This window comes from Crassostrea angulata, chromosome 7, assembly GCF_025612915.1.
Source record: "Crassostrea angulata isolate pt1a10 chromosome 7, ASM2561291v2, whole genome shotgun sequence".
NCBI lineage: Eukaryota > Metazoa > Mollusca > Bivalvia > Ostreida > Ostreidae > Magallana > Magallana angulata.
The window spans coordinates 39,363,197-39,384,666 of NC_069117.1; the positions used below are offsets into that span (position 1 = coordinate 39,363,197).

General features: G+C 34.0%; 1 protein-coding gene across 5 annotated transcripts; it reads left to right on the forward strand.

Moving 5' to 3' along the window:
- Positions 1-2,183: 2,183 nt before the first annotated feature.
- LOC128156453 (adhesive plaque matrix protein-like) lies at positions 2,184-20,327 on the forward strand. 5 transcript variants are annotated; one of them, XM_052818611.1, is made up of 6 exons: positions 2,184-2,482; positions 8,863-10,231; positions 10,349-11,260; positions 11,622-11,783; positions 11,949-12,560; positions 19,216-20,327. In XM_052818611.1, exons 1-6 carry the CDS (start codon positions 2,408-2,410, stop codon positions 19,746-19,748), a joined length of 3,663 nt encoding a protein of 1,220 aa, XP_052674571.1. In that variant the 5' UTR covers positions 2,184-2,407; the 3' UTR covers positions 19,749-20,327. The 5 variants fall into 5 exon arrangements, with proteins under 5 accessions (XP_052674571.1, XP_052674573.1, XP_052674570.1 ...); XM_052818613.1 differs by adding an exon at positions 18,315-18,502 and having other exon boundaries at positions 8,863-11,260; positions 19,216-19,504; XM_052818610.1 differs by having other exon boundaries at positions 8,863-11,260.
- The last annotated feature ends 1,143 nt before the right edge of the window (positions 20,328-21,470 follow it).

The window sequence follows — 21,470 nt, forward strand, 5'->3', positions numbered from 1 at the left end:
TTACGGAACCAGTTTATAAATGCATTAACTCGTTCCATGAATAGTTCGATAAATAAGTCGCCGATGAAAAAGTGTTTTGTTTTGTTTTAATTAGTGATTGTATCTTTATCAAAAACTAATTAACAAGGTATATTACGTTATCTATTTCTTAATATAATAGTTTCTAGAATTCTTTAATGCAATTTATGCACGCATCATTTATTACATTTATATATATAAAAAAAGATCATTGCACACCTTTCAACCAATTATCATTGATTTTTTCTTCAATTCTAGAAAAGATGAAGGACACAATGTATGACTTCTGTCGTGTCTTATTTCCGGAAATTTTGTGAAACTACGGTTGTGTTAAATTCCGACAAATATGCGGTTAAATTGAATAAATCTGTTAAAAATTGATATCAAATGTCACTGAGTATCAAAATGTTAGTATCATCGCTACTGGAATCATCAGTCCCAGTGTCTTTTACATGGAGTCATATGATACAATATGCACACAGTAGCCCAACAAGCGTACACGTGTAATACTCCGGACTTGCAGTAACAGTTCCAATATTTGATAGGGTCTTCCATGTCGGATGCATTCATGAGGCCAAGACGAATTGAAATTCGTAAACAATCTACCTTAACTATGGAGACAAGCACACACGATTTTTCACTTTTTAAAAAGGAAAAACAAATGAGCGCAGTGTTAAAACCTCTTTCATGGGTGTAAATGATTAATATAGCTGTTTTCAGTGACCATATTAAAGACAACCTGGAACATTAATGCGCTCATATAAAAAAAAATCTGGGAAAAAAATGAGAGTATGAGAAATCGCGATGTAAACAACACATCCCTGGTATATCAATATAGGTAATGCCTAATTACAGTGTAACCATGGAAGTATAAAATTAGTGAAATTAATTGAAATTTTAAAAAAACCCAACAATGTTTAAAAGAACTGACGAGGTAATAATTTGTAGAAAATCTTCAATTTGATTCTTTTGCAAATTACGGGTGGGAGGAGGGGGGGGGGGGGTTCGATTTTGGACGTTTAAACGATTAATTAATTCGTTGCATGTTTAAAACGATATTCAATGTTCTAATTTATGCTGTAGCCCGTTTAAAAATCGAAGAAAGTTGACAAACTTACATTGACAAATCGACAATTTTCAAGCTTTCAGAAACTATAAACTTAAGGTTTTTACAAAATCTATCAATTTCAACCTCTTCAGTTTTTGAAAATCGAATCAAATGCGTACACAATATGACCGCACCCGAATAAAAGTGTATCGAATATTTTTAGTTTAATTGTTTTCGTTTATGTTAAGTGATTTTACAATGCTAGGTTAAGTCGAACTGTGTATATATAGTGACAGATTAATACTGGTGTTTGCAGGTTTTCACCAATAAAATTTTAATTAATGATAGCGCGTACTTTGTAAAAAAGGGGATTCAGAATGCCCGAAATTACTGTACATATACTGTTAAGTTTATAAACCATAAGTTGTTTTTTTTTTTTTTAGCTGATTGCATATTTGTCATAGGCTCCTATGTATCACATGTACTATGAAGGCTTGATGCGATTTGACGCCGGGGTTTCTTACTTTTATCACCTACTATATAATACGTACATTTGTACGTTGATGGTAAAAGTGTGTTATTTTGAGGTTTTGTATTATACCTATGCGCACATTTAAACTAACAGAATGTGTATAAAATATACATGTTGTCTCAGCTATTAAGGATTTACAATATCGTCCATATTGATCTTATAATTATATGCAATTTATAAAAATCGGAACAAGACTGCATGTATTTTGCATAGTTATAATAGAAATATTTCAATTGATGTCAAACCATATTTTTACCCAAATAATACACATGCAACTGCAAATATCATGGTTAGTACAATTTAAAATTAAAAAGAATTTTTTTTTCATGCATCGTATTATCTATAAAAATATCTTAGTCTATTAAGACATGTATTACAACAATAATCTCTTTAAAACACGAATTATTTAAAAAGTTGCACAACAAGAACGCCAATGAGAAAAACCTGCGTGCTGGAACACAGATGAATTGGTCAGTGACACATACATGGACAAACAGACGACAAGCTGTCACGCGCGAAAAAAAAAAATGACCGACCAATATAAAATACATGTAGGCAATGTCAAACGCGGCCGTCAATCGTCACTCCAGGCCGTGATTCCGGTCCAAAGGTGCAGCAGGTCGCGTTTTGCTTTTAAGTTTTCGTGCTGCTCAAATTTTTTCTTTTCCTCTCTTTTCGAATTTTTTTCTCAGTCAAAACTAAGCGGATCCAAATATTGACTCTATCATGTCAATATATATAATGTGAGGGAATAATAATCACGAGAGATGTTCTTCTATAATTTGTGAGTGAAGCAGATTGAGTGAACTATGATTGTGATAAACAAACTTTTGACTTTTCTTTCTCCGATGGATCTCTTAATTCCAGTATTACTTTTTTCATTGGTAAGTATATTAACGAGAACATTAACTAGTCTTTTATTGATTTTTGAATAACAATATGACAACTATACAATATAACAACAACATCAATTTCAACAAATGAAAATAATTTGTTTCTTAAAAGTTAAATATCAAGGAAAATATTATTATGAAAGAAACAGTCACAAATCAGAAAATCAAATCCGAAATCTTTGCAGGGTACATACACAGCAAACATTTCCCTCATTTTCAATAACGAATATGTCAGATTTAAAAGCTGCAAATATTTGATGATATCAGTTCCACTCCCCCCTCCCCCCCCCCCAAAAAAAAATCTCAATTAAAACAAATAACCACGCTGTGATTTTTATCATTTTATCAATTTACTTAAAATGATGCTGATACCCATTTTAAGTTATCTCCCCTTGCCATTTATGTCACGACAAGGGACATTTTTCTAATTCCTTTGCGCCGATATCCCTTATCTTTTTTAAACCGACGTCTTTTCTAATACATCACATTCTGACACACCTGAAATCGTGCTCCAGTCAGTTGTTCACTGTACAGAAATAGACCTTTGAGACGGTTTCGGCATTATACTAGCGTCCAACGGTCCTAGCGCCATTTTACGATGGAGGTGACAGATACCGAAGATTTATACAAGTTTACTGAAATTCTCCAGCCCATGGAGGGAAACGAATATATACTTAAATGCATATATAAAAAAATCATTTCTGGCTAGGAAAATCAAATATACATGAATGTCTAGATTTGTAAGCCCACGTGACAACGGAGCTTTAATTTCTTGGGATCGACAGATTCTGAAGACTAAATTTTTGTAGCTCGTTTATCGATATTGGCCGAATATCTTTCGAGAAGGTAAAATTCCATATTGTAAGTTTTGAGTTAACTGGGTGGGTGTAAATTTATACAAGATTAACGATATCGTCAATTTTGTACGTACATCCACCCGGCCCGTTCATTCAAATCTACAATATACCAGAAACGAATGATAATCGATTTGCTACTTATCATATAAAAGATAACCGACACCATGAGATGGAGAATTTGTTTTCTAATGTCAAGCTCACTTTACAACATCTTCGCTAGCCAAGGGTTTTCTGTCCATTTGCAAAGTGGACCAAAAACCCTTGGCTAGCGAAGATGACTTTACAACGTACGACTTTAGATGCTCAAGATTTAAAGTGCCCAATTGAAGAAAGAAAGTGAATATTGAATATATATTCCTGCAAATTACACGAAACTCCGCAAAATCAGAAAATTAATTCCAATGGTGATAAATAATGACGAGTATCTGAAAAACTGAGTACTGGGCTTTGTATTTTCTAGAACATTTCTTAAACTAAATATTTAAAACTAATATTTGACATAACAGAGCTAGATTTTACATGAAGAATCTTTATAAAATATCAGAACCAAGCAAATTGAACGGATACCACGCGTTAAAACATTAAAAGAATACGCTCACCAATTAAACGCAGTGATTTTAAACTACTTCAGTATTATATTTCGTCATCAACCATGAAATACCTATGCATACAATCGAGAAACTCTTGAAATGTCCACCCCTTGTAGATGTGTATGTTAAGTAATGAAGCCTAAAACTGCCACATATAAATTAAAATCAATCCCGAGCTACAAAGAAAATAATTCTCATAATCATAAACATATCGCGTATACCTGTTTGTCATGTTATCGTAATTACGACATGACTAACGGCGCCTAGATATTACGATAAGATCTAAATCATTGTAACTATGGGCCATGTCTATCATTATTGTGGCAATATTCCGTATGGAAGTAGCACATGGAAATAAGCAATATATAAGTTCTTAATTGGTAACACAATGATATTGTATTTTAACATATCAGATCATTTTTGATTGAGTCTTTATAACACGTATTTGTGATATAGCATTAGTGAATATCCTTAATTAATTTTGCCAATTTTACCAAACCAAACAGACGAAACTTCTCATGTTGGGCTGTAGCTGCTGCGTAGTCTTCGTTAATTATGCAAATGCCAAGTACTAGTTTCTTTTGTTAGACCACTAGAGTTCTGGAATTGAAGAAAGAAGTGATAACTTTGATTGATGACGAAAACACGCATGCATGCCCATTTTAAACACAACAGGCCATTGGGCTTCGGTTTGTAAAACATTCCGACTCCTCGAGGCTAAAATTGCAATTATATGACCTGTGCTAGTAAACTAACCGACAAAAGCTGCATTTGTTTCATGACAACAACAATTACCATATCTGTCACGGCCTTTGCAAAACAATGCTGGCTACATGCCCCACAAACCACTGGTGGTTTATTTGAGAACTTGTGTGATAAACTGCTACTTGCACGCATGCAACCACAAAACTCCAGCTTTGAGAATAAGGTTGCCTATTTATTCGGCCTCATTGCAGCTCTCGGTCAAATTGCTGTCAGAGCATTTATATGCAACAGTGGGTATAAATAAAATTATTATAGCCCCGAAAGCTTGCTTTGAATATTGATTAGGATCACCCGTGGATATTTTTACTTTGAGGATTTTCGAAATGTTATTATCTTGTTTGGAAACAAGTTGATCTTAGATATTCCAAATACGGGAACTAAATATCATTAGTTGCGTGAACTCCTTTTCATGTACATATATGAACTTGAATTAGACCATGGTAAAAATATGGAATATACAGCTAGACACATATCATAAAACCAATTAGTTGAATCGTTGAAGTTCTTTTGACGAATTAAAAACGGAAACTCAAATTTGCATTAAAATGTTTCAAGTATTGAAATTATCCACGAGCAAAAACTCGATATCATATTTAAAATTTATAGCTTAATTAAATACTGGATTTTATAAAGAAATATTAGATATATATTAGTATTTTTATTATTTAGTTTCTAATCCGACGTGGATTAAATAATCCACCTAATTCGCCCATCCTCTTTAAAAAGATACAAATTTGTATTACTATCATTACATGCAAGATAAAATCCAACAAGTACAATGCATTATGACCCTTGAGTTAGGCACGATCACCGTCGCTGTGGGCGATATTCAGCAGTGCAGTGATAAGGATAAGACTTACAATAGTATGCAAGACCATGCATTGACTATACCACAAAGACAATTCCACTCCTTAAGACGGTTGAATGGTCCTGGCCTTTTCATATAACTACATTTTGAAGACGAACAACTTTGAATGAAGATGAATCCTAAAGCTAAAATATTTGGATAACGTATTTTCTTAAGAAAATTAAATTTAGGGCCTACAATATCATATATTATCTTATATTAGGTTGTGCACTCATAGCTATGCATAAAGGTTTAAGAAGACTGGGTGGTCATGACCATTTTTTTTTTTAGACTTTATACATCTTTTTTTTTAAAAAGAGCTTTGTATGAGATTGATTTTAAATTTTAATGTTAAAATAAATGAAAGAAATGTTTTTAACTTAATGGTTAATTCCCGAACAAATAATCTTTAAAACTATGAGGAATGGATCTGATAGTTTACTTCTTGACCACTGAGCCTCGATCTCAAAAGTCATATAGATAGTTCATAAAATATGTCTATTTTTGTGATTAAAATTTTAAAAAGATATTTTTAAACACATACGCTTAAAAAGCACTACCATTTGTACATATTATGTGAAAGTTAAAGGTGCTGAGTGAGACACGAGTTTTCAAACAGAGCTAGCTCTCCTGATAAGTTTGGATACTGTCATTATCTTGATATCCATCCTCAGCAACTTACACCCATATGTAAAAATTTCATTGCGTAAAGAAAAAAACAAACAAATATCTTATACTTGAATTTGACCATTTTTCCCACAGGGGCCAAGCCCGTTTTAACATTAATTTCAATGTAACCACAAATTTATGGTTACATTGAAATTAATGTTAATAAATTTATGGTTACATTGAAATTAATGTTAAAACGGGCTTGGCCCCTGTGATTTTTCCATATCTTTATACAGCACTCTTAATCTCAAGAAGCTTGATGTAGTCTCCAAATGGCCATTGTCGTATATAGTCCTCTTAACGTATATAGAGCTACTAGACGGAATCTGTCACTAACGATAAGGCTATAGTCCTCCCCTGTCCCTGGCATTTGCGCCATTGTAGACTATCAGATACGCAGTGTAAGGGTTGATTTATAACCACTGTCGTTGTAATACAGACCCCAATAAATGACTTCTCACCGTAAGTGTCGTTTTTATGCGAAACAAAAGGCCTACATTGTTTTTCTTTCGTAATGTTCGTGTAAAATAAATCGTCACTATCATACGTACAATATGAAGGAATTTCATCCCATTTCGTGCGATAGTTTATAGGGAAATACGTATCAGCCGACACAGATCGATAAATCGATCAGTTTTTTATGCTATACTATAAAAGCTATTCTGTAATGATTGACAATAGACAAGGAATTTTGATAATGGGTTTGCAAAGGTTCAGGCTTAGGACAAATATTAAGCGATCATATATTCATATACTCTATTTTTTCCCCTAAAACTAAAACATGCCGTTTATCTTTAGAATATTGTCTTTTGAATTTGCAGAGAATAAAAGTAATAAAAGTAAACTATTGGCGTCAGTAGGTTAGAATGATAAAGTAAAATCATAAAACTATATTATGTGCAGAAACTCTATGCATTAACACGAATATGATTTTCCTTCATGAAACTCCTTTAACATAAAAATTAAAGGTAGACATGCTTTTGAACATAAGGTAGGAAGTTTCATACAAAATAATTCTTCGTGAACAAAATAAATTTCTACATGCATATCCCATAATGTTTTGATACTTTAGTATTTCAACTTTATTACTAAAACAATTCAATATTTTATGATATAGACATGTTTAAAAACACGTCATTTTCCATTAGTTTATACTGTTAAGCTATATTGAGGCAAATAACATATTTTATGCATGCAAACTCTGTAATAGTATGTAGTTATACAGTTGAAGACACAATATCTATCTATACTTATAAATTAAGACTTTTTGCCAATTAACTAAGAAATGCCAGCACCAACGTGACTGCTTACACCTTTGGTATTTCAACACGTGTTATATGATGTATGTAAGCTATAGTTGAATTATACTATGCAATTATTGTAAAATTAGATCTGACGAGAGAATGGAACAAAATGATGTAACCAAGAACGCGGTTTGACTAATTAACGTCACTACGAAAAGTGTAGGACAGTTTCATCATGTTGCGCGAGCAAATATTTATACTTTGGATGGGGCATCTTTAATTAATGCAAAAAGTTAATTAATAAAATGGAACAGTTTGGTGCGATTTCAGTTTTGACCGAAAGAACTTATTTTCCACAACGGGGTGCCCAGGAACGCGGTTTGACTAATTTTACACCATTGCAGAAAGTGTAGGGCAGATGCTTTGCATATGAAAACTTTGGATATAAAGCAAATTGACATATGCATGCATAAGCGTTTTTTGATTTCACACATTTTTACACCATGACAAATTGGTAGTAAACCACAGACATTAGTTTGTAAACATAGTGTTCTAAGTCTATATGTATAAATGATGTATGAAGTTAAATGGGGAAGGGGGGTACCACCCTCGCTATTTTTATTTCAAAAAATTTCAGTTTTATTCAAATCCTTGTATATGAAATTCTTACTTGGGACGGTGATAAAAATTGAAATGAAATGACCTCAAGAACAAATTTTAGAGATATAACGTCCTATAAATACCCACTCACTGGTTTGAAAAAAACATTGTTATCATATTCTACGAAGTTGCAACAAAGAGAATTAAGGCCATGTATGAATTATCCGATTTAGTTTAGATTTTTGATTCCTAAGCTGAATATACAGATATGCAGTTTTTTTCTTCATATTTGGATTTAAAAGAATAGGTTAATCTTGAAAACAATTAAGAAAAAATTCCGACACAGTATAGACGAAAATGAACAACAAATATGGTTTAAAATTTTAGTATTGTCATTAATGTGTAGGGTGGTCATTCCCGTGCATTTGCAGGATACCATCTCGTCATTTAATAATAAAAATTATAATAATGAAATTTTAAATAAACATTCTAGGTCAAAAATGCTAGCAGTTATGAAGTTGTGATTTAATATCAGTATAACATTGAATGAAAAAGATAAGTACATGTATGACCGGTATCTAATTGAACACAAAATTCAAAATATTAGGAATATATCAAAAGAATATCTACATAAAGATGTAAATCACTTCAAACCAAAAGACGAATATCTTACATATTCTTACGCATATCCATCTACATAATCATAACATGCATACATATTACATTTACAAATACTAATATTAGAAATCGATAAAAAAGAATTATTGAGGAAACCAGCAACATTTTCTGATTTTTACAGGTATCATCGCCATTTTTCGTCGAAGCGTTGCATGCACCAATCAACACGACGAGGACGTTTACAGCACAGCCACCTCCAAGTTTTCAAAAACAGGCTAATTTAGGTGTTAAAAGTGCAAAGGTGTTTAGTTTTTCTGGAAATTCTAATGCCGGGGTAGCGCCACCTCTGCCACCTTTACCACCTCAAGCAAAAGCAAAACCCTGGGACGTAAGGAATTCCTACCAAATTCCACAACAGGGGATATTTCCTCCCATCCAGCAACGCAAACCAAATGTACCTCCATTATTTCAAAGAAACAATCAACCGAACCAGTTGATGCCACAAACATTTAACAGAAATCAACTATTACGGGCCGGTAGCTCCGGATTCCCTGCAAAACAACAACCTTTTATAGTGACTACCCCAATTCCAACCCCAAGCCCAGATACCCTTGGTGGATCACAAGTGCGCTTTAACTTTAAAGCAGCGAAAGCCAGACAAGCCCAACTTGCTCGTATGCGCACTACTTCTCCGAAACCTTCCCCACCTGCAAAAAAGAATATAAATACTTCTTCGTTTAATCGTTTTGACAGATTCAATCGCTTTAAAAAACCTCGCAACAAACAAAAATTCAAGAAACCAACGACACCAAAACCAGAAAAGAAATACGTCTCTGGAAACGGAGTTCAGTACACCGATTTGTCAAAAATAGCGAAAGACGGAAGTTACATGGGAAATCAAGATCCTTTATATGTTTATTCAACAACCACTGCTCCACCACCAACGTATCCACCAACTCAGCCTCCTTATCAACGACCTTACAGAAATAATTATCAAAATAATTACTATCAAACTACAACATACGGGTATCAGTATTATCAGACAACCAATAACTATAACTACGACCCATACTACCAAGGTCAATATCAAAACAACAATGCTCCATATCAAGGAAATAATCAACAATATCAAGGACCAAATAATCAACAGTATCAAGGTAATTATCAAGGATATGCTACTACAACTCCTTATTATCAAGATCAAGGATACCAAAATCAAGGGCAATATAACCAAGGTTATCAAAATCAGGAGGGATATCAGTACACAACCCCGCCATATTATCCTCCTGCGCAACCAAACAACCAGGCCTATCAAAACAACTACGGCCCATCAGCAGGTACACAGCAAGGCGGAAACTATCCCCAGAACTATTCTGGAAATCAGACTTACTCTAATCATAATTATCCTGGACAAGACCCAAATGCCCAGTATCAACCTCAGCCACAAGGACCAGTACAAAATACTCAATACCAACCCCCACCAGCGAACCAAGGCCCACCCAGTAATCAAGGAACAAATACCCAGTATCAACCTCCTCCAGGAAATCAAGGTTCAAATGCACCATATCAACCTCCGCCAGCGAATCAAGCACCAAATGCACAATATCAACCCCCATCCGCAAATCTAGCACCAAATACACCATATCAACCTCCTCCAGAAAATCAAGGTTCAAATGCACCATATCAACCTCCGCCAGGAAATCAAGGATCAAATACACAATATCAACCACCACCAGCAAATCAAGCACCAAATGCACAATATCCACCCCCATCCGCAGATCTAGCACCAAATACACCATATCAACCTCCTCCAGGAAATCAAGGTTCAAATGCACCATATCAACCCCCTCCAGGTAATCAAGGACCGAATACTCAATATCAACCACCCCCAGCCAATCAGGGACCCAATGCACAATATCAGCCACCACCGGGTAATCAAGTACCACCAATGAATCAAGGACCCAATAACCAGTATGCACCACCACTAGGAATTCAAGGACTGAATACCCAATCTCTTCCTCCAACAGGTATTCAAGCACCAATTAATCAAGGACCACCCGTTAATCCTGGAGCGAATGGACAATATCAACCACCGCCGGGTAGTCAAGGGGTAAATGGTCAATACCAACCCCCACCAGGAGCCCAAGGTCCAAATACACAGTATCGACCACCATCAGGAGCTCAGGGGCCTCCACCTGTTCAAGGTCAAGCTTACCAGCCAGCACAACCTGCACAACCATACCCGCCACAAGGAAATCCTCCTTATCAAACAAACCCCCAACAAGGAGCTCAACAACCACAAAACATTTCATCAAATGCTCCTTATCAATATCAACCGGGACAAGGATATAATGACAATTACATTCCACCCAAGAGTGGGGGAGCTGGATCATCTCCTGAACAAAGCTGGGTTAGAATTGATAACATCATGACCACAGTTAAACCCCCGAGTAACGAACGATGGGTTCAAGTAGGATCAATCAAACCAACTTGGACTACCCAGTCAACTATCACAGTGAATCAAAATAAAAAAGTGCAAGACACCACAACGAGAGCACCACCAGATGTAGCAGGTTGGAGTAAGTATAGTAGATTAAAACATTTTTACTTCACTCATAACTGTGATGTGATTGCTGTTGTAAACTGCTCCCACCATAGAAAATGTTAACATTGTTCTAAAAATACTCAAACATGAAAATATAACCAGAGTCCCACTTCAACAAAACGGAGTTAAGAAATACTATGTATAATAGCTATGTTTATCATTTTTTCGGGAAAAGTTTTAGACAACAGTCATTTTTTCAAAGGATTTATAGATGCTTTCAGTAATCATGTTGCATGACTATAGACCTATTTATTTATTCAGAGTTGCTAAATTTTGCATCTAGTGCTTTATTTTATAGTGCCTATGATTTTATTTATACAAATCATTTGTTTCAGGTGACCCTGCCCCTAATCCTAATGACATAAATCTCGAAATAATTGGAGACACTTTGTTAGATACCCCCATTGAAATCACAAAATCTTTAGACATTAATATGACATCCGAAACTTCCGTTAACACTGGGTCAGATAAGCCCTTGAGGGGGGACATTCAAATAGGTAACTCCAAGGATCAAATCTCTATCAATGTTAAAGATAAATCAGTTACAACTAAAACTAAAGAAACTAAAAATAAAGTTTCACAATCTGATGCAAATGATAAAAGCAAAATTAATAAAGATGCCGTTAAGAAATCAGCCATTAAAACTAATAAACTTGTTCCAGAGAAGGCAGTCAAAGGCAATGTTACCACTGATGGAAAATCCAATGTATCTAGATTGGAATCTAATGCCAAATTGAAAACGGATAAAAACATGTCAAAGGATCCTCCAAAGCCCAAGACAACTACCACCTCTACGACCACTACGTCAACAACAACAACTCCTAAGCCAACAACAACGACACCAAAACCAACAACGACGACACCAAAACCAACAACAACGACACCAAAGCCAACAACAACCACAAAGAAACCAACAACAACAACACTAAAACCAACAACACCAAAGCCAACGACGACGACACCAAAGCCAACGACGACTACACCAAAGCCAACAACAACGACCACACCAAAGCCAACAACAAAGAAACCTACAACCACAACTACAACAACAACAAAGGCGCCAACAACAACAACAACAACAACGAAACGCCCCAAAGTATCTTCCATGCACTATAAAATTGAAAACCAAGCTAGTTCACAGCAGATCAAGGAAACTAAACCTCACGTTAGCGTCGATGTCAAAGAAAAGATTACAAAACAAAGCACCACTAGTGTTAAAATTGATACTTCTAGAATGCCAAATTCTGAAAACCCTACCAACAGAATTCTAGCAGGTAAGGAATCAGTTTCAAAGACTGATATAGTCGATCATACTAAAACTATGGATTCTAAAACTCTATTGAAATCTAAAACAAATAAATCCAAGCACAAAAACAACATAACTCTTAAAAATTCGAAAATTGCAATATCCACTGACAGCAAAAAATTAAAAGATAAAGTATTATTGCCGCCTGAGAAACGCAAAACATTCGATTTAAATGATAAACAAACCAATGAGAAGAACCCTAGCAAAAGCTCTAGAAATATAAATAGGTTAAGTAAATTAAGTACTTCAAATATAAATGAGAAGAACCCTAGCAAAAGCTCTAGAAATATAAATAGGTTAAGTAAATTAAGTACTTCAAATATAAATAACCTTTCAAATACGTCGTATCAATTAGAAATGAAATCGTTGAATTATGAAAATAATGCTAAAATTAAAACGGGAGGCCTAAACGTTGATAAAACTGTATCATCAGATATTTCGATGAACAATAATCAGGAAACCAGTAAACAAATGACCAGGGATAAAGGTGTTGTGTCAATGGATGCGGAATTAGTTCGTAGTTTTGTCAAATTAATAGAACATTTTACAGCTTTAACACAACCAGTTTTATCGGCACGACACCCAACAACCAACATTATCGGTCCTCAAAACATTTCAAATACTTCTTTTGATGGAGGATCTTTTGATAGAGGAACACTTATGAAGACTAAAATTGAAAGCTCTGATAAAACAACTATTTTGAAGGAAAGTAAAAAGGGTACAAAAACAAAAGAAGAGAGCAGAAGACTCCCACCAACCGAATTTATCAAGGAACTGAAGAGTGGACCAAGAACAACACCAACAAATATCCAGATAATAAGGTTATCAAAGATAGAGAGAGAGGCTCAGAAAAACTATGCTCAACGGTTAGAGAAATCAAGAATGAACATGCTGAGAAAGCAATATCAAAGAGATTTTAAAGATAAATTGAATAATGTGAAACAAGACCATTTAAATCTTGATTCCTCTACATTATTGACATCGCAACTTGATTTATCCAAGGAGCCAAGGATTGAAACAAAAGGTGCAATAGAAAAGTTGCAGTTAAATGTTAAAAGCTCTTCGTTGCCAGAAAGTCTTCTAGAGAACGTAATGCCATTGCCAGAAATCAGTACCCCGCCACCTGTTCCACTGGACTTGGATTTATTAAATACCCATTTTGATACATCAGGTATATCCCAACATAATAATCTAGTATATCCAATTGAAATGAGAGAAGCGTTTGAAGCCCAAGTTGCTCGTCATTTACCATCAACAACACCAGACATGTCTGCAGCGTTTGACGAGACCAGTCTCCTTAGAAGTAATGATATATTCCACATACAAAAACCACCAGTAACTGTAGACAATAAGTTTTTACTTAACACAAATGGTCGATTTGATTTTAACTCAAATTTACAACCAGCTTTTCAGCATGTTGATACGACTCAAACAGAGACAATATTTACTATAGATGGAAAACCATTGAGAACGAAAACAAAATCGAAACATTCTTTTAATTCAAAGCCAATCGATCCCAGAAAAAGAAATAAGTTTCTGCACGACAAAAGAGTAATGGAAGCATCAAGACAATTTTTACAGGCAGAGAAAAGGTTTGGAAACATCCACAACTCAAACACGAGAGAAAGGAATGAAGTAAATGGACTTCAACAAAATATTTTAGCAACTTTGCCACCAACATTTGAAAAAGCAAGCAATAACTTTTTAACAATGGCAAGGAATGTACCAATGCAGACATATCGCCAACAAAAAATATCAGTTAGAGAAAAACAAAGGACCTACGATGTTCCTCGAGGTAATTTTCAGGTTGACACTCAAAGTCAAAACATCAAATTGCCACATGAAATGATAATTAATAGTGGAAGAAAAAGAAGGATTGAAATGCCAGATAAGGTATTAAATGAAAGACGTGAATTCAAAGCTACAGACAATCCACAAAACTTGTTCCAATGGCAGCAACCTAAGGAAATTAAGCGTTTGAATACCGAAAGAGGTACAAGACGTCAAAATATCATTTCACCTCCAGTATCAAATATATATCAAGGCAATGGACAAGGCTCACAGGCGATATCTTTGAATACGTTTAATTCTGAACAAGTTATACCCGATGTTCATCGTGGTTTATCATATACAGTGAATAATGAAGTACAACACATCGGAGAAAAAATGAACGTCCCTGAATTAATGTCTCCAGTACTGACACACACTGAAACAAAAACATATAATAGTCGTCTTAATAATTTCGGCAATCAGGAACAAACAACAATATTCTCTGAGGCAGATTTATTGGAATATTTTCAGTCAGGATTTGGTCCCTCAGTTGCTCAGAGTGACAAAGACGGTCTACCAGTTCCAAAAAATAAGAAAAACACTATAGTTTTCAACACAACACCAGACCGGGTACAAACTGAGAATCAAAATACTGGATACGATATATATAAAGTAGAACCACAAGTCAACGATTATGCATTGTTTGATAATATGTACGAAGGTAATTTTGTGAGACAAAAGGAAAATACTTTAGCTGAAGAGATTCATAGAACAAAAACCATCAATAACAAATTGATAACAAAATCAACACAAGAACCTAAAAATAAAGCATGGTCATCAACGGAAACATCAAACAGTGACACGAATTTTATGGAGAAGGATAATAAAGTGTCCAATAAGATAACTTCAAATAGACAAAATACTGAAATATTCGGGAATGTCAGGAGGAGAAAAAATAATATGGGCAATAATAAAGGTTCGCAGCTGGTACCAACAACTCCACGAACTTCAAAGAAAATCAACAATCGCTTTGTAGTGGGAATCACAGAAGAAAAAGCCGATAAAGGACGAATGTTAACCTCGGAATATGTAGAACAATCTAACACTATAACAAAAAACCAAGCACTGAACGACAGGACATCAACACAACAGTCGGATAAGAACTCTAGAAGGAAAATAATAATAAAACATGACAACAGACCAGTGATTCTCAGGAAAACACTAGTTAAGAAAATTAAATACGTTAAAAGAAAAGATAATCAACAAAACCAAATTGACTATGTTACTCAAACACCAGAGATAACTACAACTACCAAATCGCCAACAATAAATAAGGCAGATATCAAACTGCCCTCGGTTACACAATCACCGTTGGAAATAATTAAGGAAGCCAAAAAACCATCGACTTCTTTGCTGAAAAAATTTCAACAAATGAAATATTTGATAAATCTAATTGAAGTAGCCGAAAAAGAGAAGCTTAAACAAAATGATGAGACAACTATCATTAAAGTGAAAAGCGAGAAAAAAATGAAGCATACAGAATTAGACAATGAAAACGGTAAGGCGAAAAAGATATCGATGGATCAGGAAAAATCAAAATTCAGCACCAAAGTAATCGTAACTAGAGGTAACCAGAAAGATAGAAAGATAACATCACATGTAACAGGATTGCACGCAACCACAGCTCCAGACTATAAGCAACCACGAAACAAAACAACGGTGGATAACAAAACTGTTTTAAAAGGATTACAAACAAATGTGGAAATGGAAAACAAAACAATGACTGAAAAAGTTTTTTCTAAGAAAAAGAAATATGAAATAAAATCATATACGATATCTACACCTGCATTTGGTACTAGTCGGGAGACCAGAACATTTTTGTCGAATCAGAAATCAGTCCCAATATTCCATATTCCCAGAAAAACAAAACTGCAAATAAAGAAACCACAAAGCCAGACAACAGTTAAAGTAGATTTACAAACAGAAAAATCGAAACAACATACCAGAAAGTCAATAAATACCGAAAACGCAACACTACATGATAGCAATTTGACAAAGACAAGTAAAAATTCAAAAGAAAATGAAAAGAAACCAACAAAACAAAGTTCATTTACAAAAATCAACAGTATGGAGAGGACAAACAGTACTTCAAAAGGAAAGAGACATAAAAAAGCAAAAAATGTTTCTTTAACTGAAATCATCAATATGAAGGAGACAAGAAATACTTTAAAAGAAACTAAAAAGATTAAACCAAAACAAGTTTCTTTTACAACGATCAGCAATATAAAGGAGACAAACTTTAATTTTAAAGAAAAGAAATATGAACAAGCAAAAAATGTTTCTTTAACAAAAGTCAACAATTTGAAGACAAGTAATACTTCAAAAGAAACTAAAATGATTAAACCAAAAACAGTTTCTTTTACAATGATTAGCAATATGAAAGGGACAAATAATAATTTAAAAGAAAAAAATGTTTCTATAACAAAAGCCAACAATATGAAGACAAGTAATGCTACAAATGAAAATAAAAATTTTCAATCAAAACAAGTTTCATTTACAAAGATTACAAATATGAAGAGGACAAACGATACTTCAAAAGATAAAAAGATAAAAAGAAAACAAGATTCTTTAATAAAGATGAAAATCAACGAAGTATCAACCATCAAAAGTTTACAACCAACAACGTCACAGAATGCTATGGACAAAGATTCAAATTTCGCGACGAAAGAGGGAATGGGGGAAATAAAAGGAAAACAACATAAAACAATAAAATGGCAAAGAAACACTCCAAAACTAAGCAACATTGGCCGGATGTCAGGAAAACTCGAAAAACAAAAAGTGTTTTCGATTAAAAAGAAGACAGTGGGGAAGACAATAAACAAATCCGATTTTAAAATGTCAAAAAATGTTAAAACCAACATTTCAGAAAAGAATTCAGGAAAATTGATAACAAAAGCGAAGAATTCTATGATATCTTCTGGAGAAAGAAAGCAACTCGTTACAGTCGGGAAGACCAGAAGCCAGAATAACAATCTTGGATCAAAGACAATAATCACAGACGGAAGAATGGCAAATAAAACTGAACCTCTCAACCCGCTAAATGGATCAAAACAAGTATCAAGCATGCGCTTACAGAGAAGGCCACAAAATTTTCCCAGAACAAAGGCGACAACCGCACAGTTGATAAGAAAAATGGGACTCACTTTGTCAAAAACGAATCGTCCAAAACAAGCGTTGAACCAAGGAAAAACATTGTCCATAGGCAATATCAAACTCACAAAAGCCCGCCAACAAAACAACAAAATTGTACCCGTATCAAACAATAAGATTAAAGATAACTCAAATAATCGCACCATTTTAAAACCAAAACGTAAAAATAAACAGAATTTGAACACATTAGACAAAACGGTATCAATCAAAACAGCCAGTAATCAAACTGAAATAAAATCTGATATAAAACAAGACTCACCCTTTACAAATAAAATGACACGCCAAACTATTATCTCCCCTTTTTCCACAAATAAATTTAGCGTAAGGACAATAAAAAATAAAGAAAGTTTTATATCATTTAGTCCTGTTTTAAAATCAGTTTCAATAAAAAGTAATAATTATAACTCAGTGAAAAAATCAAACCATCCTAAAACAAAAATAGGAAATGAAATAAAAGGATCTGTTAAAGTCTCTCAGTATAAAAATAAGCATAGAATAGTAGAAACTCCTTCATCAGTATCATTGCCAAACAAAACTATCAAAGTGCAAAACCCCATAGTAAAAAAACCAAAATACCAAAGCAGTGCTAGAAGATCTCAGAGAAATGAAACAGTAATCATGACATCAAACTCGCAGAAAGACAAAATGGCAACAAAATTCAGACGTACAGGTCCTATTTGTAATTTGACAACCGAAGAGAATCAACTACTTCTAACTCAGAACAATTCTCTTATGAATTCAGTGGAGCCATCGAACAGACACATTCTTGTAAAGATATTACAGTTCCTCTATAGCAACTCATCTGACCCAACCTCCCTAGAAACTATCAAACAAGAAATTCTGTCTACGACGTCTAAGGACCAACAAATCATCATTTTTGACATCCTTGCGGCTTACCTCGGAGGCACTCCTCCAGATAATTCCTATCTTGTAGGTAATCTGTACACCTTGTAGATCCCGGTCACTTTTACCTGATCCCGTACGAAGGTAGTAAATGTCCTTTAGTAAACAGCTGTACGTGTTTTATCCTTTGTGATCGTCCTGGTGTTTTTCACACAATGTAGAATTTCTCAGATTTTTTTTTGTTTCCCGCTTTTAGTAGCACACCTTTAGTTATGCTTTAAAGTAGACAGGTCCTTTTATGTTCTATTTATGCAGTTATGTTGCACAATTTATTGTGATTTGCATAGTAGTCACCACTTTCCCTTGATGTACAATTGTTATTGTATTAAATTTTGTTGGAAAAAACTGAAATAATATAGTTGATGAAATATCTTTAATCTTAAAAAATGATACACAGTAATTATTTAACACAAGAGTAAATACGTAAATTTAAAACTTGATAATTCTAGATAAAAGAATAAGAACGTGTCAAACAATTTAAGAAATTTGAAAATTTAAATCTTTTTGGTGGAGGTAACAATGCAACTAATTCTCCTTAAAGTAACATAACTGGTATAGTGCATGTCATTTTTTCATGTTTTATTAAAGCACTTAAGTATTCTTTTAAGACAATGAATAACGATGTTTCCGTTTATATGAAAAAGAAAACTCGTAAGATAAATCGTATATCTATTTTGAATTTTATGCAATTTACTTTACACAGTCAATCTATTTATTTTCCCCACATGTCTTTTTTTAAGCAAACAATAACCAAAGCCGAGTCCAAACGAGCGCGCAGAGAGGTGTTTACGTTCAACAGAAGCCCGTCCTCAAGGATTCACACCGCTATGGCCCCCCGCGACAAGACTACAGAGGACCACAGTATGACGTCAAAGCGGCAGCAGTAGACTCTCATAGGATGAACAACATTGGCACAACTATTTTCCCACCCGACTTGACAACTCTCCCAATTTATCCTACCACCAAATCTTTCTGGGACAGTCTTTTCAGTTTTACACCGACAACGCCGTACCCAGGCAACAAACCTGGTTCTTGTCCTACTGCATTTGCTTTGATGTTTGACTGTCATAATGTCTGTAGCCACGATAGTCATTGCTATGGTCGCCAGAAATGCTGCCATGGGGGCAGAGGAACTGGTTGTTGTGCTCGGCCTGAGACTATGGATGTGGGATTTAACAACTTATTGATGCCATATATGATGGCTGAAGGTCAAGGACAAGGGCAAGGGGGACAAAACAACAGATTTTTCGGTGAAATACTGAAAAAGAAATAATTTATGAAAATTGGGGAAGTTTTATTTCTTTAATGTGTAATGTTTTGTATTTTAACTTTATTTAAGTTAGATTAATAACTTCATATCGTTTTTATCTGTATTAGTTATGCTTAACAAATATTCTTTTTATAAGATATAACATTCAGTTAATTTTAGTTTACTGATAAACTCTATGACGTATTTTAATTTCACTTTTTGAATTTTAGCAATAAATTAATCAGTCTGATTTCATGTTATCATCTACAAAAAAATCTTTTCTGATAGATTTATGTATTTGCTAACAGAGCCTTCTCAAACTTTTTTAACAAAGACGAATGTATAGATTAATATTTAATGGTACATGTATATCTTTAAGATAATTTAAGCCACGCTTTTTTATTTTATATTCAAATGAATGATTACAAGTATGCATAATAAATCTACTTGGTACAGTACATGTAAAAGCAACCCACAAAACACAACAAACAATTACATAAATATTTATTAAATGACTCGAATTTTAATTTTAATGAACAGTATGTTTTTCTGGATTGTGCATCACTGTGTTTTCATTAAACTATATTTGTAAAAAAAATCAAACGTGTTCTTTCTGTTGGGAATATTGTATCTTATATGATAATAACAAATCGACATTATTTAGCATTTCGATAAATATCATAATTATGCTAATGACTCAATGTAAACTGTAATTTGGACTTATGACAAGCCTAGGCCTGTTGAATGATTGGTATATGTCCAGTTAGATTTACTAAGAACAGACCAGACTAACACTTTCGTGTATTGAGTATAATTACCGGTTATTTTGGATACACAGCAAATATTCAATCCTAATAAGTAGAAGAAATTCTTTCTTTATTCACGTTTTTCTCTTTTTTAAAATTATCACGTAACGCTTTCCAAAGAGTCGCAACACACACTAAAATGTAGTAAAATTGCAAGGAAACGCGCATTCATGCTTATTACATGTATCTTGATATTTTATTACGATAATGCATTTTACGAAGGTTTTGAAACAAAAATGCTATAAAAATGTAAGGAAATGTCTTGACCTCCTTAAAACACGAATATGCAAGATCCCAAACAATCATTTACCACAATGTAAAATAAGACCATACCATATGATAATATCAAATTATGTGCATGTATGCATGCACTCGTGTGAAAAATAACAAATAGAAACCAATATATTGTTATTCAACACGTTTATTGAAATTCCACTCTCTTTTCTCTGCTGTAGCAATGAGTACACTTCTATCGAATCAGGTTGTAAGTCATTTTTAGCCGGGCTCTGCTGAAAGCAGAGTCCTGGCTATAGGCAGGCAAATCGCAAATGTTACTATAAATAGCACAAATAAACTAAAAACCAAACAGCGTCAAGGTAAAGCTTCCGCTATACCAAATAGTTACACAAAGAGCCACGTTTTGTCAAAAGTGTTGGTATTTTTTTTCTTTTTTTTTAAATTTTTAATGAATTGTCTATATTTTATTAGTTTTCTTATTAATAACGTGTTTTTAAAACATTACTATGCATTTTGGACACATACAATGCGCATGAATTTCCATGAACTACTTTGCTGCGCGATGAAGAAACGGAGATTGAATACATAATGCTGCTTGCAAAATTCAAGGCAGCAACTGTTGAGCTTTTTAACTTCTACTAGACAGACATATTTTTTGTTTATAGCCGCTTACAAAATTTGGTCGCTCTCTGATGCTTTGCCG